Below are 27,495 nucleotides of genomic sequence, written 5' to 3' on the forward strand. Positions count from 1 at the left end.
GTTTCACCATTTCTTGTTTGTTTTCAAGTTTACCATTCATGTATCGATAGAATAGCTTGGGTTGCTCTTTGCATTTATCTATAATATCCTTTTCATGTTTTTTTTTTCCTCTTCTCACTTTAACATATTCATTTTTATAGTTTATATAAACTTGCCATTTTCCAGATTTTTTATCTTTTCTCCACCTTTTCCGAGCTCTGTCCCTTCTGTCTTTTGCCTCACTGCATCTTTTGTTGAACCAGCATTTAATGTACACTCTCTCTAGCTTCTGTCTTGGTATGTACCTATTCACCCCTTCATTGTAATTATCCATCAAGATATCCCATTTCTCTTCCACTTTTGTCTCTTCCATGTAAACATTTTTCCCAGTTTGCATTCTGTGTTTATATATATATATATATATATATATATATATATATATATATATATATATATATATACATATATATATATATATATATATACACACACATATATATATGTATATATATATACCTATATATATATATTGTATATATATATACACACACACACACACATACGAGTATGTATATATATATATATATGTATATATATATATATATATATACACACACACATATATATATACATATATATAAATATATATATGCATATATATATATATATATATATATAAACATATGTATTGATCAAGTTGGAACAATACATGAATTTGAAGTTAGGTAAAATACATTGAAGAGCAGGAGATAGGATCCCCACAGACTTTGCTATTTTTTGTAAATAGCCACCCCTCCCATAATGCAGCTTCATGAACTGCAGTTCTGTGTATTATCAGTCCATATACTGAGACAGTCTGGTGGCAAGGTAAGGTTTTGTGCATCTGCAGGTTATGTGCATATCCGTGGCACCACTGCAATGGACCACTCTGAGATGTGGCAATGGTGTTACTATGCAGCCCACACACATTTATATTTTCGCCAGCCAGAGATAAACGAGACGCCCCTGCTATGCAATGCCAATGTTTTACTTGGTGCTTTTTCTACAAGTTATAGTGATATATACCAGCATTTCAGGATTGTGTTGTTGCCAATGGGTTTTGGTAATTCGTGAGTGAACATGTGCACTCTATTTGTTTGTGATAATATTGTGTGTAGTTGTGAATTAGTAAATATTTTTGCTTGTTAGGCCATACAAGTAATGTAGCTTCCTCAACCACAGTTTTACAGTTAGCTCTGTTCTCCAGGAATTAAATACTGACGTTTGGGGAGGGGTGACTGTACAACAATTAGGCAATCACAGCTGGTTGAATACACCCACATACAAAACATACAGCACTCTTCAACTACACTATCCACATAATAATTTTGTTTTTACATCAGTTTTCCTTTAATGACCATTATGTAATTGGTATGCATGAAACATTACTAACAGTGCAATCCCCATACACTTAATGCTGGATAGTGGAAACACCCACAACACATTAGCCTACTTGCTTGAAAAATGTCAATTCAAAGAAAGAAGAGGTGACATGGAGCACATGCACATCTAGTGAAGGAACTGTTAGCCATCATGAAAGATGCCTCACCTGCTGGCCATGTACCAGATAGAAGTATTCAGAGAGCAGGGAGGAGAACATACAGGCCCAATTTAAACAGTACTTAGAGACAGGGGAAGCCTGGAGGGCCAAGCCATAATGATCCTATAACCCTTAGGTTTGCCTCTCTATTCATTCCTATTTATACTTGCCAAGATCTTCTGTGCCAGTAGAAGGCATTCTAATGGAGCACTTCTTCATCAGGGGTGATATTATCATGCATGCTTACTGTTCATGGCTGTCATCAATCAAAGATGTTAGAAATGCAACCAGTACATTGAGGACACAACCTTATATTACACTGCACCCAGACAGCAACACAGTATAATATATATATATATATATATATATATATATATATATATATATATATATATATATATATATATATATATAGTGACTTATGGGCCAATACAGTGGCTGTTGCTGTTTACCTGGGAACCATGGATCGCCTACAAAGGAGATCTGGGGCAGTGGATTGATGGGTTTTGCTGGTTACCTGGGAGCTGTGAATCTCTTACAAGGGAGACCTGGGGCAACAGATTGATAGAAGACAAACATAAGTGCACCAAAACATACGTTACTTATTTCTGATTTGAAAATACTTTGAACTCCTAAAGTTAATGCTTTGTTGCATTTGGTTAGATTGATTCTGAATGGACTGGATATCATGGGAGCTTTTAAGGTGCATGTTTCCTAAACTTTATTTGTTCCATTTACTGATTTGCTGTTATTGTTAATATTAAGGTATATTATTTCCTGAACAGAAGATTTTTGTTAACAGATGACGACAGCACCAACATCAGCTGATGCCTGCTTGAGCATTGTGCATTCACTCATGTGCCATCGTCAGGGAGGAGAATCAGAAGGCTTTGCAAAAAGGGCTATAGAGAGTCTTGTAAAGAAACTCAAGGTATGAGAAAAATTTGTGAAAGTTTTTGGTTTTGTTGGGTGTTTTAAATTATATTAATTATAGATTCTGTTTATATGTGCAAAGACCAGTGATTGGTACATGCATGTGGTGGTCCTGAAAGATGGACAGGAAAGCTCCCCATTTTCAAAGCCTGTCAACCCCTTTACCTCTATCAGAAGCTACAACCCTGAGAGGCTGACACTCGTTCTCCAGATTGGGCTCAGGATATCTCTGTTAACTTTAACTATATTTCTTACACTTTCTAGTATGTAAGTAGCTGACAATCAGTGACTGCTCTCCTCTTCTTACCATTTTCAGCCAGTAATGTAGAAAGAGTCCCACACTGATACAATACAGACAATATTCCCAAGTTTCTTACCAGAGAGATCTGTGGTAAGTTCTGAGGACTGTTGCTGACCTTTATGGTGTTGTGGGTTTTCCACTTTGTGTAAATCAAGGCAGCAATTGAGTGATTGATTTGTATGTGCATAGAATAAAATTTTATTCAGTAGTTTATATTATAGGTTATTTATTAACTTTTTTATTCAGTGATTCTTTTCTAGTTTCACTTCTCCAATGTGTAACTCCATGAATAAGGATTTGCTTTATTCTTAGTATTGCTACCCACTTCCTCTTCTTCCAAGCCCTACACCTGCCACACCAGTAATTTAATAAGTCTGAAATAATTATTTATCCTATCTGTTGCCCAAGTCTCTTACAAGAGACCCATGACTCTCAGGTAACTAGAAATGGCTGCCAAGCTAGCCCTTTGATCAATTGGGGAAGAAATATTGTAGTGTCTAGAAGTTGTTAGTGTGAGGCAGTGTAATATGAAGTGTTCAGTGTTTTCTTTGTGGTGGTTGCACCATGACTAGTTTGATTTAGTGTTGATGTTATCTATCTTGAAGACTTGTTTTGTGATCTAGGTGCAAATGTGCTTTTGTGTGGTACAGGTGGTGAGTTGTATGTGTTTTAGTAAACTGGTGCTGCTCCCCCTCCTTTATGAAGGAGGCAGCGAACCTAGGCATGCTCCCATTCCTCTGCCATACATCCCCATCCATCACTCATTTGTTTTCCTTCTGTCTTAGCTCCTCGTGGGTGAAGGGTCATTCTTGTCTCCCATTCACTGCCCTGGATCATAAGCATTGTAACAAGATGCAACACATCAACAGTAGAGCCCCACCTCATCATTTACATGGCAACCCTCTCTTCTTCCCCTTATGTGAAAAAAAAGATAAGGAGAAATCTCTTTGGGCCTCTTTAATTTATAGTACATTCATAAACTTTCTCCATCTTTTTGCATCTCTTCCCTTCTCCCTCCCCTGCTCAACAAACATTCCCCTTTTACTTAAGACCCCCTTTACCCTGTCCATTTCATTCTCAGTCTTCCCTTGAAGTTCACTTCATCCACCTCTGCCTTCAACACTATTTGCTAGTCTTTCCTCACTTGTTCATTTACACGTTCCCAAACTACTGTATCCCAGTATTTTTATATAAGCCCTACCTGCCCTCCCTTTTCTCTCCCACTCCCCTCCTCACATTCTCATCTCACACTATCCACATAACCCGCACCTTATTTCCCAAACAAATCATCTCGAATACTTTATATTCTTTCTGACTTTGCATATGTATTTACCTAGTTGTATTATATGGAATGGGGAGCTATGCTTGTAGTGACCAGTCTTTGTATCTCGCAGCATCTAGTTGTTATTAAATTCTTGTATGGTGTTTGCACACACTATTGTTTTGTCTAATTTGTTCCAGACATCCACCACTTTTTTTTTTTTTTCCAGATTTTTTCTATAACTATCCTTTTTGAGTTTCTTTTCATGTCCTTGTTTTTCTTTTATCCCACTTTATTAAGTCTTCTCTGTCCAGGACTTCCATGCCTTTCATGATGTAAATGGCCAATAGATTCCCTCATTCTCTTCTTTGTTCCAGGGTTGGTGGTTCCAGTTTAGACAATCTTTGGATATCAATTTTGAAAGTGTTTGTGCCATCTTTGTCATTGCTCTTTGATTCTTTCTAATTTCTTTATATTCTTTTTGTACTGGGTGTTCATAGTGTTGCAGCATACTCCAATCTTGGTCTTATCAGTGTGACTAATATTATTTTACTATTACTTCATCCAAGTAATTAAAAGCCACCTTTATTGATCTTAGTAAATTTAGGTTTCTCTGACTATTTTGTTTATATGCTTGTCTGGTGACATGACTTTGGTGATAATTACTCCTAGGTAATTTTCAGAGCTTTCTTTACTTTTGTACCAATTTTATATTGTCCTGATATTCTTTTTTTTTTACTTTTTCCAATCTCAATTATACTACATTTTTTTATGTTGAAGTTCACATCCAACTTTTGACTCCATTCCCAGACATTGTCTAGGTCTCCCTGTAGTGATTCAGTCTTTTTCTGTACTTACTTTCTTTAGTAGTTTTGCATCATCAGCAAAGAAGTCCATATAACATTCTACCCCTTCACCCATGTCATTTATATATATAGCAAACATTATTGGAGCTAATACAGAACCTTGTGGGACTCCACTTATCATTTCTTCCCAGTTTGAGTTTTTATCTCTAAGTACCACCCTCATTTTTCTCCCGTACAAGAAATCTTCCATCCATTTCAATAATTTTCCTTGTACACCTTTTGTTTTGATTTTTTTAATAGCTTTTTGTGTGGTACTTTATCAAACTCCTTTTGTAAATCCAGGAAAGCACAATCTACCCATCCATCCCTTTCTTGCATTATATCTAATAAGGGAGTGTTGGATCACTTTATAGAGTATGTGATTTTTTTTTTTTTTTTTCAAATATGTGTTTAATGAATATAGGTATAAATACCCCTTACATTAGTGTATAATTCCTCAGAGTATTGTGTTCCTCCCATGTATATAAAAGGCATAGTGAATATTTAGTGAAGATATAGTGAGCTTTAGTGAAGCTCTAATTACTTAATGGAAAATCCTTCCACATCATTCAGCTTGGTATGAAATGAAAGCTTAGAGTCTGGGGAACAAATCTTATGGAATACATTTTTCAAAATAATACCTCTGATTTTTTATTAATTTGTTTCTCTGAATAAATTTTTTTTTTTTTGCAAAATTCGGGTTTCATAAGTAATTTTTTTAATTCAAATTTATTTTATTTTTTCTGTAGAAAATAGAGAGCACAATGTTTTCTTTCAAATGAAATGAAAGTTACAAAAATCCATAAAGAACAACCGAAGATATTGCAACAAAAAGAACTTTACAGGATGGGGGATTTAAATTTTTGCGACCATTTGTTTGATGGTTAGGATGTATAGCAAATCTCCAATTTCGTCTTCTTTGCTGATGAGGTGTGAGGTGAGGGTGAGTGGTGTGGCATGGGTGGAGGTGTAAGGTGGGCATGTCTAGTAAATGCTTGCAGAGTGCTGGGTGCAGCTGTCCTTTTCTCTTTCTTTTTCCTTCTTCTTGTTTCTATTTCAGACACTCACGGGCCCTCTTTATATTATGCCAGTTTCCTCTCTTGTTTCTTGTTAATTTTTCCATGATCACAGCACCAATACAGGGCAAGGAATCAAAATTGTTGCATATGGTGAGAGCGCCAGGAGCGATGTCACCTTACTTTGATATTTTAAAGAGTACTGGTGCCCTGTCCACTGTCTTTGTGGGGTATGCTGGTGGGAGGAGTTGCCAAATATCTCCATGAACACAATTCTGTAGCAAAAAACAAAATAGCTATAGAAATGTTGATGCTATTTCAATATACAGAATATTTTTTTATGCAATGGGGTTGCGAGAGGTTGCCAATATTTTAGTTTATGCTGTGGTTGGGGAAAAGAATGCTACCACCAAGTCTTCCCACTTGAGTCGTAAGAGGCGACAAAACATGGGACGGGATGGGATTAGGAGTCCTGCTACCTGTAGCCCCAAAGGGGACATTTGTAAAAAAAGTAAAGGCATTAGAGGTTTTGGGAGTTTTCCAACCAGTACCCTAAGGTTTGGGTCTTTTAATGTGTGTGGATGTGGTACAGATGAAAGTAACAGGGAAGAGACAGGCAGTATGTTTGTGAGAAGAAAGATGGATGTACTGGCTTTGAGTGAAACTAAAATGAAAGGGAGGGGTGAGTGTGAGTTTGGGAGTGTAGCTGGGAGGTTCTCAGGAGTGAAGAGGGGATGAGGGAGAGAAGGGGTGGCTGTACTAGTAAGTGAAGAGATAGGTAACCGTGTAGTGGAGTGGAAGGTTTCATTAAGGTTGATGTGGATGAAGGTGAAGCTGGGAAAGGAGATGTGGGTTTTTGTAAGTGGATATGGGCCTGGTAGTGAGAAGAGCATAGAGGAAAGGGAGGTATTTTGGATAGATTTAAATGAGTGCATAGAGGGATTGGGGAGAAATGTCAATGTAGTTGTATAGGGAGACCTTAATGCTAGGGTAGGAAATGAACCAATAGCCAGAGTGATTGGGAAGTATGGAGTTCCAGGTAAAAGTTGTAGTGGAGAATTGATGGTGGAGATGTGTCTTGAAAGAGAGTTGATGATAGGAAATACAGTGTTCAGGAAGAAAGTCAATCATAAGCACACATGGGAGAGGGTGGTGGATGGAAGCATTAATGGACTATATAGTGGTGACCAGGAGTATAATAGGAAGAGTTAAGGATGTACATGTTCTAAGGGGAGAATGTGGGGGAATATCAGATAATTTTCTGGTGGAAGGTAAGTTGAGAGTGGAGAATAGGTGGAGAAAGAGGAAAAGGGCAGAAGGTAGGGATAGGGAGGTACTTCGAGTGAACTGCCTACCGGAATGAGTACCGGTATAAGAATAAGCTGAGAGAGGAGTGGGAGGGAGTGAAAGATAGAGTAGAACTAGGAGTGGGGATGGTTCAAGGAGGGAGTCATAAGGTGTGCAAAGATGGTGTGCGGAACAAGGAGGGCGGGAGGAAATAGAAGGGTAGTGAGTGGTGGGATGAGGAAGCAAAGAAGGGTGTAGAAGAGAAGAAGCAGACTTTCATAGATTGGCTACAAATTAGGATGACGGAATCGTATGAGAGGTACAAAGTAAAGAGAAGGGAAGTTAAGCATAAGATAAAGGAAGCAAAGAGGAGAGCAGATGTGAAATTGGTTAAGCTTATAACAGAAAATATTAAAAGTAATAAAAAGATGTTTTGGAAAGAAATTAAAAGAGGAAGAGGAGGTGAATCGAGTAGAGAAGAAAAGGTAAAAGGTGCAGATGGAGAGATGATAATGGAAGAGAAGACAGTGAAAGGAAAGTGGGCAGAGTATTTTAGGGAGTTAATAAATATGAAGGAGGATAGGGAGGGAAAGGTAGTTGCAGAGGGAAGCACTAAGAAAATGAGTGATGAGTGAGGAAAATGGAGGAGAAATAGGGAAAGATGAAGTGAAAGATCCCCCCAATGAAAGAAATAACAGAAGGAAATAAGAGACCAAATAATAAACCTTGATGACAGAAAATCACACAGTCCATATGGAATTGCAAATTGGACATTAAAAGAATGTATAGATGAACTAATAGACAAAATATACAAGATAATTGATTACTCACTCAAAGAAGGAAAGGTACCACAAGACTGGAAAAATGCAAATATTGTACCAATATATAAATGGAAAAAGGAAACCCAACTGAATATAGAGCAGACTCCCTTACAAGCATATATATTACCAAAGGCTTTTTACCCCCTTACAAGGGAGGTAGCCAAAAAACAGTCATAAAAACCATTCCCACCCATTCCATCCCTAATACACTCCCCTCTACCCTCCCTCTTATCTTGGCACCTCCTGGATGACAGGTCATCCCTGCATCTTGTCCACTGCCCTGGGTCAGAAGCAGAGTTGCAAGATGCAGCACATCCACAGCAAGGCCGCTTCATTAAATCGGCGACCCCTCCCCATCACGCCCCCTCATGCAGAAAAGGAGAAGACGGGGAGAAATCCCTTTGGGCTGTGTCAAATTTTGCTCACACATACTATCTCACCTCCCATCCCCCACCCATTCCACCTCATGCATCACAACATCATCCATATACAACCATTTTCCATTTGCTCGTATCTTCTGTCCTCCCCCGTCCTTCCTCAACAGACATTCCCCTCTTCCCAAAAGCCCCTTTCACCCCATCCATCTATCTCATCCAAGGTTGCCCCCTCATGTTCACTCCCTCCATATCTGCCCTCCATACCTCTTTTTCTTGCCTTTCTTCACTCATTCTTTTCATGTGTCCAAACCATCCCAATGCTCATTCATCCACCCTGTCCCCTAACTCCCTTACCATCCCCGTTCATAAAAACCATTCCCACCCATTCCATCCCTAATACACTCCCCTCTACCCTCCCTCTTATCTTGGCACCTCCTGGATGACAGGTCATCCCTGCATCTTGTCCACTGCCCTGGGTCAGAAGCAGAGTTGCAAGATGCAGCACATCCACAGCAAGGCTGCTTCATTAAATCGGCGACCCCTCCCCATCACGCACCCTCATGCAGAAAAGGAGAAGACGGGGAGAAATCCCTTTGGGGTGTGTCAAATTTTGCTCACACATACTATCTCACCTCCCATCCCCCACCCATTCCACCTCATGCATCACAACATCATCCATATACAACCATTTTCCATTTGCTCGTATCTTCTGTCCTCCCCCGTCCTTCCTCAACAGACATTCCCCTCTTCCCAAAAGCCCCTTTCACCCCATCCATCTATCTCATCCAAGGTTGCCCCCTCATGTTCACTCCCTCCACATCTACCCTCCATACCTCTTTTTCTTGCCTTTCTTCACTCATTCTTTTCATGTGTCCAAACCATCCCAATGCTCATTCATCCACCCTGTCCCCTAACTCCCTTACCATCCCCGTTCTCCTCCTCACCTCCTCATTCCTCACTATCCATCCTAGTAACCACCATCATACTTCTCAGACACCTCATCTCAAACACATTCAAACTCCTCTTATGTTCCATGTTTCTGCCCATACAGTGGTGTTGGCATAATCACTCCTTCATACAATCTCCTCTTAGCATCCATTCCCAAATGTCTATTCCTCATTACACTTTTTAATCCACCAAGGCATTTACTCGCTTTTCTCAATTTACATTCCACCTCCATTCCTCCCTTTCCTGCCACATTTGCACCCGAGTATCTAAAACTATCCACTTCCTACAGTTACTCTCTGCTACCACTTTCACTCCTTGTACATTTCATCACATTACTTTTAACCACATTTATCTTCGACTTTCTTCTTTCACACACTCTCCCAAACTCTGTCACCAACTTCCTCTATCCCTCCTCTGATCCTGCTACAAACTCAGTGTCATCTTGAAACAATAGCTGGCTCACCTCTCACTTTTCTCCATTTTCTTTAACCATCTCCAATCCCTGACCTACCACCCTTGCATTTACCTCTCGCACCACCCCATCCATGTATAGGTTGAACAGCCAGGGTGACATAACACATCCCTGACAAAGTCCCACCTTTACCTTGAACCACTCGCTCTCTCCATTTCTAATCCTGACACATGCTCTACTATCGTAAAAACTCTTGACAGCTCGTAAAAGCTTTCCTCCTATCCTGTATATCTGCATAACCTCCCACAGTGCCTTCATGTCTACCCTATCATAAACCTTTTCCAGAGTCCATAAAAGCCCAAAAAGCATCCTTACCTTTTCCTATAGCTTTCTCACATATTTGTCTTACCACAAACATCTGATCTACGCAACTGCTACCTGTCCTAAATCCACACTGTTCCTCACCAATTACTCCCTCTGTTCCTCTCCTAATCCTCTCAATCAAGATCCTCCCATAAGCCTTCTCAACTACACTTAACAAGCTAATCCCTCTGAAACTACTACACTCACACTTGTCCCCTTTTCCCTTGTAGAGTGGAACTATACAGGCACTCCTCCAATCCTCCGGCACTCTACCCTCTCATAAACAAACATTAAATAACCTCACCGACCAGTCCACCATCACTGTACCTTTTTTTTTTTTTATATTCTGCATGGCATCCATCCAGACCAGGTGCCTTACCTGCTTTCATCATCTTAACATCTGCCTTCATTTCATCCTTCCTTATTCCTTCTACATTGTCCTCACTCATCATGGTCATTTTCTTATCACTTCCTACTGCAACTATCTTTCCTTATTCTCCTTCACATTTAGCAACTCTCTAAAATACTCTGCCCATCTTCCTCGTACTTCCTTCTCTTCCATTATCATTTCTCCATCTACACCTTTTACTTTTTCTTTTCTACTTGATTCACCTCTTTCCTAATTTCTTTCCAAAACATCTTTTTATTACTTTCAAAATTTTGTCATACTCTTACCCCATTTCACATCTGCTGTCCTCTTTGCCTCCTTTACCTTGTGCTGTACTTCTCTTTTCTTTGTACCTCTCATATGACTCCCTCGTTCTAATTTGTAACCAATATGTGAAAGCTCACTTCTCTTCTACAACCTTCTTTGCTTCCTCATCCCAACACTCACTACCCTTCCTTCTATTTCCTCCCATCCTTCTTGTTCCACACACCATCCTTGCACACTTTGTGACTCCCTCCTTGAACCATCCCCATTCCTCCTCCACTCCTAGCTCTACTCTATCCCTCACTCCCTCACACTCTTCTCTCAGCTTCTTCTTGTACTCTTTCTCCTTTTCCTTCTCATTTAAAGAGTTCACTCTAAAAACCTCCCTACCTTTTGTCCCTTTCCTCTTTCTCCAGCTATCCTCCACTCTCAACTTACCTTCCACCAAAAAATGATCTGATATTCCTCCACTCTCTCCCCTTAGAACATGAACATCCTTCACTCTTCCTATTATACTCCTATCTACCACTACATAGTCCATTAACACTCTATCACCTTTCCATCCACCACCCTCTCCCATGTGTACTTATGCTTGACTTTCTTCCGAAACACTGTATTTGCTGTCATTAACTCTCTTTCTAGACACATCTCCACCATCAACTCTTCACTACAATTCTTTCCTGGAACTCCATATTTCCCAACTACTCTATCAATTGGATCATTTCGTACCCTAGCATTAAGGTCTCCCAATACTACTACATTGACGTTCCTCCCTAATCCCTCTATGCACTCATTTAAATCTATCCAAAAAGCCTCCCGTCCACACACTTCTCACTACCAGGACCATATGCACTTACAAAAACCCACATCTCCTTTCCCAGTTTCACCTTCATCCACATTAACCTTGAAGAAACCTCCTTCCACTCCACTACACGCTTACCTTTCTCTTCACTTATTAGTATAGTCACCCCTTCCCTCCCTCGCCCTCTCTTCACTCCTGAAAACCTCCCAGCTACACTCTCAAACTCACACTCGGCCTTCCCTCTCAACTTAGTTTCACTCAAAGCCAACACATCCATCTTTCTTCTCACAAACATACTGCCTATCTCTTCCCTTTTACTCTCATCTGTACCACATCCATGCACATTAAAAGACCCAAACCTTAGGGTACTGGTCCGAAAACTCCCAGACCCTCTTATGCCTTTACTTTTTTTAGGAATGTCCCCAGTGGGGCCACAGGGAAAAGGATGTCTAGTCCCAATCCCCGTTCCGTTTTTCTCGCCTCTTACAATCCAAGTGGAAATACTTGGTGGCAGCATTCTTTTCCCCCCACCACAGGGTAGGCAAAACAAGGAAATGAAATTCAGAGAAATGGTACAGGACAGCAACAAGGGGTTAGGGGACAACATAACGGAGGGACAGTAGCAGTATTTTAAAAGTTTCATCATTTCTCTGTGAGCAGAGTCCTCCTCTATCACAGACAAAATTAGGTGCGGCTCTGGTACGTAGGGACGCCCCATATAGACCCTAAAGTATCAACTGCATGCCACTTTGTCATAACAACATCCAGCCAATACCCCCAGATGGGGGTAATAATTGTAATTTTAAACTACAAATAGCTGTATTTATGTATATTATTTCTATGCTCTGTCATCAAAAATAACTTCTGGAACCTCGGGTACAGGGATGGGGATTGTTGCCAAATTCTTTGTACTCTCTGCTTGAGAGATGCTAGATGTGGTGGTCCTGGAGCTGTTTTTGCTTGAAGGTGCATCAGACATGATGGAGATGGGCTGAAGAGGTGGATGCAACTGACTCCTCAGACTTTGTGTATTACCTTTCAATGATTGGGGGGGAGGGCATTGGTTTGAAAAATGAGATTTTTTGTTGAACCTGATTTGCATCCTTCAGCTTGAGAATCTTCATCCTCATGATGTGCAGCCCCTCATAGTGTTCAGCCAAGGGCTGTCCATCATTATTGATGAGTCTGAGGCAGGTTTGCTTCTAGCCCTGCTACCAGAGATGGACCCCACTGTGCATCTGGTGCCTCTTATTTGAATTGGGTCATGAGGTCCTTCCTCTTGATGCCTTTTTCATACAGTTTGATCACCTTCAGTTTCTAACTCATGCTGAGACTTTTCCTCTTTCCTTTTCTGGATGATGTAGAAAGCACAGCAGCCTTGGAAGCCATCACAAAGTACTAATACATATACCAAGGCTTTTTCCCCCTTACAAGGGAGGTAGCCAAAAAGGAAAAGGCATAAAATCATTCCCACCCATTCCATCCCTGAATACACTCCACACCCCTCCACCCTCCCTCTTATCTTAGCACCTCCTGGATGACGGGTCATCCCTGCACCTTGTCCACTGCCCTGGGTCAGAAGCAGTGTCGCAAGACACAGCACATCCACAGCAAGGCCACTTCATTAAATCGGCGACCCCCCCCCCCTCTCTGTCCCCCCATGCATAAAAGGAGAAGACGGGGAGAAATCCCTTCAGGCTGCATCAAATTTTGCTCACACATACTACCTCACCCCCCATCCCCCCACCCATTCCACCTCATGCATCACAACATCATCCATATACAACCATTCTCCATTCACCCTTCTTCTGTCCTCTCCCGTCCTTCGTCAACAGACATTCCCCTCTTCCCCAAAGCCCCCTTCACCCCATCCATCCACTTCATCCTAGGACGTCCCCTCATGTTCACTCCCTCCACATCTGCCTTCCATACCTCTTTTACTAGTCTTTCTTCAATCATTCTTTCCATGTGTCCAAACCATCCTAATATTCTTTCATCAACCCTATCTCCTAACTCCCTTTCCACCCTTGTTCTTCTCCTCACCTCCTCATTTCTCACTCTATCCAGCCTAGTAACCCCCATCATACTTCTCAGACACCTCATCTCAAACACATTCAAACTCCTTCTCTCTTCTTCTCTTATGTTCCATGTTTCTGCCCCATACAGTGCTGTTGGCACAATCACTCCTTCATACAGTCTCCTCTTAGCATCCATTCCCAAATGTCTATTCCTCATTACACTCTTCAATCCACCAAGGCATTTACTCACTTCTCTCAATCTACATTCTACCTCCACCTTCACTCCACCTTTTCCTACCACATTTGCACCCAAGTATCTAAAACTATCCACTTCCTCCAGTCGCTCTCCCTTAATGCTCACTTCCAGTCTACTGCCATTTTCACCCCTTGTACATCGCATCACCTTACTTTTACCCACATTTATCTTTAGCTTTCTTCTATCACATACTCTCCCAAACTCTGTCACCAACTTCCTCAGTCCCTCTTCCGATCCTGCCACAAGAGCAGTGTCATCAGCAAACAACAGCTGGCTCACCTCCCACTTTTCTCCATTTTCTTTAACCATCTCCAATCCCTGACCCACTACCCTTACATTTATCTCTCGTACTACCCCATCCATGTATAAGTTGAACAGCCAGGGCAACATAACGTATCCTTGACGAAGTCCCACCTTTACCTCGAACCACTCACTCTCTCCATTTCTAATCCTGACACAAGCTCTACTATCATAAAAACTCTTGACAGCTCCTAGAAGCTTTCTTCCTATCCCATATATCTGCATAACCTCCCACAGTGCCTTTCTGTCTACCCTATCGTAAGCCTTTTCCAGAACCATAAAAGCCCAAAAAAACATCCTTCCCCTTTCCTATAGCTTTCTCACATATTTGTCTTACCACAAAGATCTGATCTACACAACCTCTACCCGTTCTAAATCCACACTGTTCCTCACCAATTACTCCCTCTGTTCCTCTCCCAATCCTCTCAATCAAGATCCTCCCATAAGCCTTCCCAACTACACTTAACAAGCTAATCCCTCTGAAACTACTACATTCACACTTGTCCCCTTTTCCCTTGTAAAGTGGAACTATACAGGTACTCCTCCAGTCCTCCGGCACTCTACCCTCTCTCCAGCAAACATTAAATAACCTCACCAGCCAGTCCACCATCACTGTACCTTCTTTTTTTAGACATTGTGCATGGCATCCATCCAGACCAGGTGCCTTACCTGCTTTCAGCATCTTAACAACTGCCTTCACTTCATCCTTCCTTATTTCTCCTCCATTTTCCTCACTCATCACTCTCATTTTCTTAGCATTTCCCACTGCAACTATCTCTCCCTATCCTCCTTCACATTTAGCAACTCCCTAAAATATTCTGCCCATCTTCCCCTTACTGCCTTCTCTTCCATTATTATCTCTCCATCTGCACCTTTTACCTTTTCTTCTCTACTTGATTCGCCTCCTCTTCCTCTCTTAATTTCTTTCCAAAACATCTTTTTATTACTTTCAAAATTTTCTGTCATACTCTTACCCCACTTCACATCTGCTCTCCTCTTTGCCTCCTTTACCTTTTGCTTTACTTCTCTTTTCTTTTCTTTGTACCTCTCATATGACTCCCTCGTCCTATTTTGTAACCAATCTGTGAAAGTAAAGGCATAAGAGGGTCTGGGAGTTTTCCGACCAGCACTCTAAGGTTTGAGTATTTTAATGTGCATGGATGTGGTACAGATGAGAGTAAAAGGGAAGAGATAGGTATGTTTGTGAGAAGAAAGATGGATGTGTTGGCTTTGAGTGAAACTAAGTTGAAAGGGAAGGGTGAGTGTAAGTTTGGGAGAGTAAGTGGGAGGTTATCAGGAGTGAAGAGAGGGCAAGGGAGGGAAGGGGTGGCTATTCTAGTAAGTGAAGAGATAGGTAAACGTATAGTGGAGTGAAAGGAGGTTTCCTCAAGGATAATGTGGATGAAGGTGAAACTGGGAAAGGAGATGTGGGTCTTTGTAAGTGCATATGGGCCTGGCAGAGAAGAGTGTAGTATAAAGGGAGGCCTTTTGAATAGATTTAAATGAGTGCATAGAGGATTTAGGGAGAAATGTCAATGTAATAGTACTGGGAGACCTTAATGCTAGGGTAGGAAATGGTCCAATTGATGGAGTGGTTGGGAAATGTGGAGTTCTAGGAAAGAATCGTAGTGGAGAATTGATGGTGGAAATGTGTCTAGAAAGAGAGTTGATGATAGCAAATACAGTGTTTCGGAAGAAAGTCAAGCATAAGTACACATGGGAGAGGGTGGTGGATGGATGGGTGGTAGATAGAGCGTTGATGGATTATGTAGTGGTAAATAGGACTAGAATAGGAAGAGTTAAGGATGTACATGTGCTAAGGGGAGAGGGTGGGGGAATATCAGATAATTTTTTGGTGGAAGGTAAGTTGAGAGTGGAGGATAGCTGGAGAAAGAGGAAAGGGACAAAAGGTAGGGAGGTGCTTAGAGTGAACTCTTTAAAGGAAAAGGAGAAGGAGAAGGAGTACAAGAAGCTGAAGGAGGAGTGGGAGGGAGGGAAGGATAGAGTAGAGCTAGGTGTGGAGGAGGAATGGGGATGGTTCAAGGAGGGAGTCACAAAGTGTGCAAGGATGGTGTGTGGAACAAGAAGGACAGGAGGAAATAGAAGGAAGAGTAGTGAATGGTGGGATGAGGAAACAAAGAAGGTTGTAGAAGAAGTACTATTAGGGCAGCAAATAACATAAGTGAGGATCAGCCAAATGATCGTATGTCCGATTGGTAGGGTGACACAATGTTATCTGACCAAGGAGCAATGTGCATCAACATGGGTGGCTGGTTTGACAGGAAACTATACTAGATACCTGCCGCATATATCGCTGCCATCTGATTTAGATAAAAATAATCTGGTGGCTATATAGAGTCCAATTTACCAGATATCTGATTTATAGAGGGTTTATTGTTATAGTAATGATGATTTTAAAATAATGGTAATTAATGATAATTAATAATATAACAAAGATAATTAAAAAAAGAAAAAAATTAGTTATGGTATCCATTGCTAATACATGGATGGGGTGGTGCGAGGGGTGAATGCTAGGGTAGTGGGTCAGGGATTGGAGATGGTTAAAGAAAATGGAGAAAAGTGGGAGGTGAGCCAGCTGTTGTTTGCGGACGACACTGCGCTTGTGGCAGGGTCAGAGGAGGGATTGAGGAAGCTGGTGGCAGAGTTTGGGAGAGTATGTGATAGAAGAAAGCTAAAGATAAATGTGGGTAAAAGTAAGGTGATGAGATGTACAAGGGGTGAAAGTGGCAGTAGACTGGAAGTGAACATTAAGGGAGAGTGACTGGAGGAAGTGGATAGTTTTAGATACTTTGGTGCAAGTGTAGCAGGAAAAGGTGGAGTGAAGGTGGAGGTAGAATGTAGATTGAGAGAAGTGAGTAAATGCCTTGGTGGTTTAAAGAGTGTAATGAGGAATAGACATTTGGGAATGGATGCGAAGAGGAGACTGTATGAAGGAGTGATTGTGCCAACAGCACTGTATGGGGCAGAAACGTGGAACATAAGAGAAGAAGAGAGGAGTTTGAATGTGTTTGAGATGAGGTGTCTGAGAAGTATGGTGGGGGTTACTAGGCTGGATAGAGTGAGAAATGAGGAGGTGAGAAGGAGAACAGGGGTGAAAAAGGATTTGGGAGATAGGGTTGATGAAAGAATATTAGGATGGTTTGGACACATGGAAAGAATGAATGAAGAAAGACTAGTAAAAGAGGTATGGAAGGCAGATGTGGAGGGAGTGAACATGAGGGGACGTCATAGGATGAGGTGGATGGATGGGGTGCAGGGGGCTTTGGGGAAGAGGGGAATGTCTGTTGAGGAAGGAAGGGAGAGGACGGAAGACAGAGGTGAGTGGAGAATGGTTGTATATGGATGATGTTGTGATTGCATGAGGAGGAATGGGGGGTGGGGTAGTATGTGTGAGTAAATTTTGACGCAGCCCGAAGGGATTTCTCCCCGTCCTCTCCTTATATGCAAGGGGGAACAGAGAGGGGGGGGTCGCCGATTAAATGAAGCGGCCTTGCTGTGGATGTGCTGTGTCTTGCGACACTGCTTCTGACCCAGGGCGGTGGGCAGGGTGCAGGGATGACCCGTCATCCAGGAGGTGCTCAGATGAGAGGGAGGGTGGGAGGGGTGTGGAGTGTATTTAGGGATGAAATGGGTGGGAGTGTTTTTATGCCTTTCCCTTTTTGGCTACCTCCCTTGGAAGGGGGAAAAAGCCTTGGTATATGTATGTAGCCATTGCCATAAACGAAACTCGCTACTTCAACAATAACCCAAAGAAATATCCTTATACAGATGTAAGAACTACACTGGCACACTATTCAAAACACCATCTAGCATTAAAACTATATCAACACAGAGTCAAACTGCCCAAGATGCAACCACCACACAGAAGACACTCAACACCTTATCCCATAATGGCCCACACTAACAATCCCAAGACAACACAATATTTCTTACCTGAGTCACCTATGGGCCCACCTGGTGACAGTAACCAGTTACCTGGGAACCATGAGTCACCTGTAATTGAGACCTGGGGCAGTGGAATGAGTTATTGAAAAGTCCAAGGATTAAATGATATTCCCTCAGATGATAGTTGTACAGTATTCTTTTGTGATTGGAGACTAACCTCCATTAAAAATAAATGCTGATCATGTTTAACTTTTAATATCCATCCATTCTACTACCTTTCTGAAATCTCTCCTTTACCACCTCAGTAACTCCACATCTTTTGTGCAATAATGTCTTAAAAAATATAAAAGGGCTGGTTATTGCCAGTGACATACTGTGGGGGTAAAAATGCCTATTGGAAGTCAATAAAAGTTCCAAGTCCTTCGGGAATAGTAGTGTTTGCCATGCTTACAGCCCCATAGCTGCTGGCAGTGATCCTTAAGCTTTCCAATAGATCTCTCAAGGAAGGAAGTCTGTTATCTGTGTTGTTTTAGTGTGAGACTTTGTCATTAGCTTTTAGTAGTAGGAGGGAAGCTGTTGTTGGTTTTCCTTGTGTAAAATGGTTAAGGAAATGTTGAAAAAAAAAGAAATATCCAGTTCTATCAAGGGACTAAGTGTCATTTTCTTGGGACTGCACCTCTAGATTGAAATGAAGGTGTTGACCAGTTATGAAAATGTACTGTTGGGAGATGGTTCTCTCTGACCACAACTTGCAGATATTCATCTGGTCCCTTATTGGAGAATATGTAGGTAATAGATTTAGATGTATGTTTATTGCCTCAAGACCTGATAATGATACTTTATCTGAAGAATGTCAATGTAGGACCACTGGCATAAAAAATTCTCAATGAATATTATGAAATTTTGCACCTTAAAACAGATTTAATGTATAAGATTTTTTTATTCATTGGGCCTGTGTTAGAATTAGAAATGGAGAGAGTGAGTGATTTGAGGCAAAGGTGGAACTTTGCCAGGGATGTGTTGTGTCACCTTGGCTGTTCAATTTATATATGGATGGGGTGGTGTGAGAGCTAAACACAAGGGTAATGGGCCAGGGATTGGAGATGGTTAAAGAAAATGGAAAAAAGGGAGATAAGCCAATTGTTGTTTGCTGACAACACTGCGCGTGTAGCATGATCAGAGGAGGGATTAAGGAAGTTAGTGATGGAGTTTGGGAAGGTGTGCAAAAGAAGGAAGTTGAAGATAAATGTGGGTAAAAGTGAGGTGATGAGATGTACAAGGGGAGAGGATGGCAGCAAATTGGAAGAGTATTAAGGGAGAGAAACTAGAGGAAGTGGATTCCTTTAAATATTTGGGTGCAAATGTGGCAGGAAAGAGAGGAGTGGAGGTGGAGCTTAAATGTAGATTGAGAGAATCAAGTAAATGCCTGGGGGGGATTAAAAAGTGTAATGAGAAATAATCATTTGGGAATGGATGCTAAGAGGAGATTATATAAATGAGTGATTGTGCTGACAGCACGGTTTGGGGCAGAAACATGGGACATAGTGAGGAAGAGTTTAAATGTGTTTGAGATGAAATACCTGAGAAGTATAGTAGGGGCATTGGGAAAGAGGGAAATGTCTCTTGAGGAAGGAAGGGAGAAGACAGAAGGTCGGGGGTGAGAGGAGAATGGTTGTGTATTTACCTAGTTGTATTTTGCGGGAAGGGGAGCTACGCTCGTGGTGTCCTACCTTTGTATCTCACAGTGTCTACTTTGCTCTTAAACTCATGAATGGTTTTTGCGCACACTATTTCATTGTCCAGTTTGTTCCAAGTGTCTATGTGGAAAACCGTTTTTCTTTAGATCTCTTCTGTAGCTATGTTTTTTTTTTTTTTTCTTTCCATGTCCTCTTGTGCTTCTCTTGTCCCAGTTTAACAAGTCCTCTCTATTGAGTATTTCTGTGCCCTTCATGATTTTGTAGATGGTCAGTAGGTCACCTCCCTCTCTTCTTTTCTTCAGAGTCTGTAACTCCAGTTTAGCCTATCTCTCCTCATATGACAAGTTTGCAAGTGCAGGTGCCATTTTTGTTGCTGCTCTCTTGAATCTTTCTATTTTCTTTATATTCTTTTTGGTACTGGGTGACCACAATGTCGCCGCATATTCTAGTCTAGGCCTTATCAGTGTGGCCAATATTTTCTTAATCATTTCTTCATCCAAATATGTAAATGTCACTTTTATTGATCTTAGCAATTTGTAGGATTCTCCGACAATTTTGTTTATCTGTTTATCATAGGACAAATCGTTTGAGATAATTACACCCAAATCTTTTTCAGATCTCTCCTTCTTTACCTTCTTGTTTCCAGTTTTATATTGTCCTGATATTCTTTTTTTTTTTTTTTCCAAACTCCATTATGCTACACTTGTTAATATTGAAGTCCACTTCCCATTTCTGACTCCAGTTCCATACCTTATTAAGGCCTTCCTGCGGTGATTCGTAATCCTTTTCAGTTTTTACTTTCCTAAACAGTTTGGCATCGTCTGCAAAGAAACTCGTGTAACATTTCATATCACCATCCATGTCATTCACATATATAGCAAACATTATTGGAGCCAATACAGATCCTTGCAGTACTCCACTGATCACCTCTTTCTAACCTGAATATTTTTCTCTGAGCACTACTCTCATCTTTCTACCAATCAGGAAGTCCTCCATCCATTTAAATAGGTTCCCTTGTATCCCTCCTATATGTTCCTTTTTTTTTTTTTTTTTTTTTTTTTTTTTAATAATTTTTTTGTATGGTACTTTGTCAAAAGCTTTGTGTAAGCCCAGGAAGGCACAATCAGCCCATCCATTCTTTTCTTGCACTATGTCTATTAATCTTGAGTAGAAACCAATTAAGTTTGTGGTACATGATCTCTGTCTGAAACCAAATTGTCTTGGGTTTATTATATTGTTGTCTTCCAGGTGTTTTAGCCATCTATTCTTGATAATTTTCTCACAAATTTTGGCTATAGTGCTTGTTAGTGAGACTGGCCTATAGTTAGTTGGTTCTTGCTTGTTTCCTCCTTTATATATTGGTACAATGTTAGTATTTTTCCAGTCTTTTGGTATTTTTCCTTCTTTGAGTGAGCAACTTATTATGTATTTTGTCCATTAGTTCTTCTTTGCATTCTTTTAGAATCCAATTTGCAATTCCATCTGGGCCATGTGATTTCTTGACATCAAGGTTTGATAGATGTTCCATTATTTCTTTTTGTGTTATTGTTATCTCGCTCATGGGGGGGAGATCGCCTTTCATTTCCTTTTTCCCAATATTGTGCTTTGTCTCTAGTGAAGACAGATTTGAAGTGATTATTCATGACTTTGGCCATTTCTAGTTCTTCTGTGTATTCTGTATTCCCTTGGCGTAGTTTCACCATTTCCTGTTTGTTTTTAAGTTGACCATTCACGTATCGATAGAATAGCTTGGGTTGCTCTTTGCATTTATCTATAATATCCTTTTCATGGTTCCTTTTTTCCCCTCTTCTCACTTTAACATACTCATTTCTATAGTTATATAAACTTGCCATTTTCCAGTTATTTTTTTTATCTTTTCTCCATCTTTTCCAAGCTCTGTCCCTTCTATCTTTTGCCTTACTGCAGCTTTGGTTGAACCAGCATTTAATGTACACTTTCTCTAGCTTCTGTCTTGGTATGTGCCTATTCACCCCTTCATTGTAATTATCCATCAAGATATCCCATTTCTCTTCCACTTTTGTCTCTTCGATGTAAAAATTTTCCCAGTTTGCATTCTGGAAGTATTTCTTTAGTTTTGCAAAGTCCATTTTGTTGTACATCAATCTTCCTTTCTTATGCTTTTCATTTCTCTCCAGGTATATTTCTTCCTTTAGTTCAGTCTCAATGAGTATATGGTCACTCTTTCCAATTGGTGTCTTGTATTGGATTTTATCCACAATTTCAGGTTCTGTTGTAAATATTAAATCTAGTTTTGACGGCTCCTCATTATTTCTGTATCTGGTGTTTTCACTGACCCAATGAGTCATTGTATATTCCATGGTCATGTCCAGTAGTACATTACCCCACAAGTCTTCTCCTCTCACTGTCATGTTCTCCCAACAAATTTCTTTGCAATTGAAGTTCCCCATAATTATTAGATTACCCCCGCCCATTAGTATCTCATTTAATGATTGCCTTGTATCTTCTAGCATTTTTGTATGCTCGTTCTCCTTCTTTTGGGGGCACATAAGTCACCACAAGCTTTCTGCTTTTCATGTTCTTGTCTTCAACTTTTATCATGATCAGTTCTACATTACCTTTGCCCTCTGCAATCTTTGTCACATTCAAGTTTTTCTTGGCCAAGAACATGATTCCTCCCTGTTTCTTGTCTCTGTTTTTAATCCAGTAATTGTATAGTCCATGCCCAACATCGATGGATGGTATTTCACCCCTTAGTTTAGTCTCCACAATTCCCATTATGTCTGGTTTTTCTTCTAGCATGTAATCATTAAGTTCATTCAGTCCTGAAATTAATCCATCAATGATGGTATAGGCCACTTTCAATTTTCTTCTTTCTCCATTTATTTTTCTGTCTTTGGTTCGCCCATTCTGATGTACCATTTCCTCAGTCTCATGTCAATTACTCTCCAATAGAATTCCTTGCATGGGAGTGTGTGGGGATGGGGTGGTGAGGGAGTACCGTATATGTAAATTATATTTTAATGCAGCATGAAAGGATTTCTCCCCGTCTTCTCTTTTTCTGCATGAAGGGACGGAGAGGGGGTCACTGATTAAATGAAGCAACCTTGCCATGGATGCACTGTATCTTGTGACATTGCTTCTGACCCAGGGCAGTGGGCAAGATGCAGGGATAACCCATCATCCAGGAGGAGCCCAGAAAAGAGGGAGGGAGGAGTGGTGAATGGGAGTGGAGTATGTGGAGATGAAATGGTTGGGAGTGGATTTATGCCTTTGACTTTGGCCACCTCCCTTGCAAGGGGGAAAAACCCTTTGGTGTATGTATGTATTGGGCCCACAGTTTTCAGCGGTGATTTACATTGATACGTATTAATTCTTTGAATCCTCCATCACAGGAATTTTGATGGATAAAGTTTTATCCTCTTTCTTTTTGTTTCTATCTAAACATTTTATTGCTTAATTTTAGTGTCAATTTTATATTCATTAGTGTTCTTTTATTATACAAGTATTTGCTTTGTAGAAAAAAGTTCTTAAGTTTCAACATTGCATTTTGCTTCTTGATCACAGGTGAGGCTGAAATTAGGATTAAGTTGGTCTTTTCTTCACAGGAAAAGAGAGATGAACTAGATTCCCTGATTACAGCCATAACCACAAATGGTGCGCATCCCAGTAAATGTGTTACAATCCAAAGAACTCTTGATGGAAGGCTTCAAGTAAGTTGTTGCATTGAAAATGTTTGTTGTTACCTTGGGTGCAGTGTAGAAGTATTTAAAGTTTGATTTAAAGCATTTACTGAAATGTCATAGAAGAATGCTTATGAGATAATGGCAGTTTTCAGACTGCCCATTTGTATAAAGCAGAGGTGTTGACTGGTGAATATTCTAGAAAATAATTTTCATGGCACAACTCTACTTCAGTTTAAATTTTATGAAATTGATGACAAATTTGGCAGTCTTACTGTATTATAGAAGAGAAAGTAGGAAAAAATGAAAGTGGCAGAGTACATGGAGTTGTAACATATAAGGAATAGGGTAAATATAAGAGATGGGGCTACAGATATACTTGTAGAATCTGATTGGATTCCTGGAAAATGGATTGTAATTACTCAATTATATTCGCCTAATGGTGGTGATGCATTGGGCTCACCTGAAGTGTCACTGAATACAGAAGGACAAAAGCCACAAGAGATGTACCACCCCCTCATTGCATTGATGTTCATTGGAAAAGCAAAGTGTCACAACACCCTCACCTCCACCCAGAGTTGCCTAGAGGAGCCAGTACCTGATCACAAGAACAGGCCCAGAAACTCATTCTATATCATTCTTCCATTTGCTACCACCCAATCTTCACTACTTTCATCTTTTATTTTTATTGTTTATTTATTTTTTATTCAAGGAGGTCAGTACTCTAATGCCCACACTCCCATACCTTCAGGTCAGTGAAGTGGACACCAACCCAGGTTCCTACACATATCTAACATGCACATACTTATGTACATACATATACCAAGAGTCTTTTCCCATTTTAAGGTGGGTGGCTGAGTCAAAACCACCTACCGTACACCCATCCCACACTCAACAAAGAAAATCCATTTGTTCCTCCCATAATAACTTTTTGTGACTAGTTATCTCTCCTGTGTGTGGGCCAGAGGCAGTGCAGCAAGACACAGCTCATTCATATCAGGGCCAGCTGCTTTATTTACGTGGCAGCCATCCCTCCTTGCCCCATCATATGAAAATAGAGAAGATGAGAAATCTCTTGGTGTAGTATCAATTTATAGTTCATTCACAACCATTATCCACCCACATCTTTCTCTTGCCTTCTCCCATCTCTGCTCAACAGACATTACCCTTGTGTTCAAGGCACAACCATTCATCTCATTCATGGTCTTCCCCTCAAGTTCACTCGATCCACCTCTCCCTTCCACATTATATTTGGTAGTCTCTCCACACTTATTCTTTCTGTTTGCCTAAACCATCACAGCATTCTTACATCAGCCTTATCAGTCAGTTCCTTTTCCAACCCTGCTCTCCTCACTCCCTCGTTTCTAATTCCATCCATCCTTGTAACCCCCACCATAATTCTCAAACACTTAATCTTGAAATTGTTCATTTCCCTTATATACGTACGTAAGTACGTACATACATACACCAAGGTCTTTTTCCCCCTGACAAGGGAGGTAGCCAAAGTCAAAGCCATAACTCCACTCTCACCCATTTCATCCCCACATACTCCACCCCCATTCACCATCCCTCCCTCCCTCTTTCTTTTCTCCTTTATGCTACCTCTAAGTTCCAAGTCTCTGCCCGTGTTATAGGCACAATTCCCCTTTCATTCAGTCTCTTGTATCTATCCCCAGATACATGTTTCTCATGACACATTTCATTCGCCCAAGACAACTTTCTTCCCTCAATCTACAGTTAACCTCCAACCCCTACTCCTTCATTCTCTGACACATGTGGTCCTAAATACTTAAACTGTCCACTTCCTCTAACCTCTCTCATGTAAGACTTGGCTCAAATTTACTGCCTCCATAATCTTGTTTTTATATACATTCACCTTCAACATTCAATCACATATCTTCACAAACTCTGTCACTGTCTTCAGCAAACACCTGGTTCACCTGCCGCTTCACTTCAGTCTATCTAACCAACTCCAATCCTCTGCCCATAACAGTCCTGGCACAACTTGACCTTCACCTCAACAGCTTACTCTCACCATTCCCAACCCTAACCCAAGCTCTGCTACTTGGGTAAAAGCTTTCAACTACCCTTAACAGCTTTCCCAATCCCATATATCTGCAACACCTCCCACAATGCCTTCCTGTCTACCCTGTCAAAGCCTTAACCTCTTCAGTACAAGTAAAATTCTTGCAGGTAGCATCAGCTGCCTAGTGTACAGTGATTCGATGATGCACCACAGTACTCTCAATACAAAATACAAAGTTACAGATATATTACTTGTACTCCTTTACTCTGAATATTAATAACCATATCTGAATATTAATAACCCTGTCTGGGGTATTGGTTGCATGTTATTGTGGCAGAGTAGCATGCAGTTGATACTTTAGGGTCTATATGGGGTGCCCCTACGGACCAGAGCTACACATCATTTTGTCTGTCATAGAGGAAAACTTTGTTCATAGAGAAATGATGATACTTTTATACTATGACTGTCCCTCCGTTATGCTGTCCCCCAACCCCTTGTTACTGTCCTGTACCATTTCTCTGAATATTCATTTCCTTTTTTTTGCCTACCCTGTGGTGGGGGAAGAGAATGCTACCACCAAGTCTTTCCACTTGAGTCGTAAGAGGCAACAAAAAATGGGATGGGGGATGGGATTAGGAGTCCTACAACCTGTAGCCCCAAAGGGGATATTCCTAAAAAAAGTAAAGGCATTAGAGGGTCTGGGAGTTCTCCAACCAGTACCCTAAGGTTTGGGTCTTTTAATATGCATGGATGTGGTATAGTAAAAAGGAAGAGATAGCCAGTATGTTTTTAAGAAGAAAGATGGATGTGTTGGCTTTGAGTGAAACTAAAATGAAAGGAAAGGGCTAGTGTGAATTTGGGAGTGTAGCTGGGAGGTACTCAGGAGTGAAGAGGGGATGAGGAAGAGAAGGGGTGGCTGTACTAGTAAGTGAAGAGATAAGTAAGTGTGGAGTGGAAGGAGGTTACTTCAAGGTTGATGTGGATGAAGGTGAAGCTGGGAAGGGAGATGTGGGTTTTTGTAAGTGTGTATGGGCCTGGTAGTGAGAAGAGCGTAGGGGAAAGGGAGGATTTTGGGTAGATATAAATGAGTGCATAGAGGGATTAGGCAGAAATGTCAATATAGTTGTATTGGGAGACCTTAATGCTAGGGTAGGAAATGAACCAATAGACAGAGTGATTGGGAAGTATGGAGTTCCAGATAAAAATTGTAGTGGAGATGTGTCTAGATAGTTGATGATAGCAAATACTGTGTTTAGGAAGAAAGTCAAGCATAAGTACACACGGGAGAGGGTGGTGGATGGAAGGGTAGAAGATAGAGCGTTAATGGACTATATAGTGGTGAGCAGGAGTATGGTAGGAAGAGTTAAGAATGTACATGTTCTAAGGGGAGAGAGTGGGGGAATATCAAATCATTTTCTGGTGGAAGGTAAATTGAGAGTGGAGAATAGGTGGAGAAAGAGGAAAAGGGCAGAAGGTAGGGAGGCACCTAGAGTGAACTACTTAAATGAGAAAGAAAAGGAGAATGAGTATAAGAAGAAGCTGAGAGAAGAGTGGGAGGGAGTGAAGGATAGAGTAGAACTAGGAGTGGAGGAGGAATGGGGATATTTTTAGGAGTCACAATGTATGCAAAGATGGTATGTGGAAGAAGGAGGATGGGAGGAAATAGATAGAAGGGTAACAAGTGGTGGGATGATGAAGCAAAGAAGGTTGTAGAAGAAAAGAAACAAGCATTCACAGATTGGTTGCAAAATAGGGCAAGAGAAGTATTTGAGAGCTACTAAGAAAAGAGAAGTAAAACATAAAATAAAGGAGAGCAGATGTGAAATGGGGTAAGAGTATGACAGGAAATATTGAAAGTAATAAAAAGGTGTTTTGGAAGGGAATTAAGAGAGGAAGAGGAGGCAAATCAGGTTGAGAAGAAAAGGTAAAAGGTCCAAATAGAGAGATGATAATGGAAGAGATGGTAGTAGAAGGAAGATGAGCAGAATATTTTAAGGAGTTGCAAAATGTGAAAGAGGACAGGGAGAAAAGGTAATTGCATTGGGAGCCGCCAA

General features: G+C 40.7%; 1 protein-coding gene across 4 annotated transcripts in view; it reads left to right on the plus strand.

Annotated features, from left to right (window-relative positions):
* The window catches only part of Med (Smad/Smad4 homolog Medea), a 200,086-nt gene that overhangs the window by 12,877 nt on the left and 159,714 nt on the right, over positions 1–27,495 (plus strand). For all 4 annotated transcript variants that reach the window (XM_076212693.1, XM_076212692.1, XM_076212695.1 and 1 more), the window contains exons 2-3: positions 2,361–2,489; positions 23,341–23,445. In XM_076212693.1, coding sequence (XP_076068808.1) covers positions 2,361–2,489; positions 23,341–23,445 — 234 coding nt within the window. The remainder of the gene's footprint in view (positions 1–2,360; positions 2,490–23,340; positions 23,446–27,495) is intronic.

Source organism: Oratosquilla oratoria, chromosome 30 (genome assembly GCF_046742065.1).
Source record: "Oratosquilla oratoria isolate Oo_2021 chromosome 30, ASM4674206v1, whole genome shotgun sequence".
Classification (NCBI taxonomy): Eukaryota; Metazoa; Arthropoda; class Malacostraca; order Stomatopoda; family Squillidae; genus Oratosquilla; species Oratosquilla oratoria.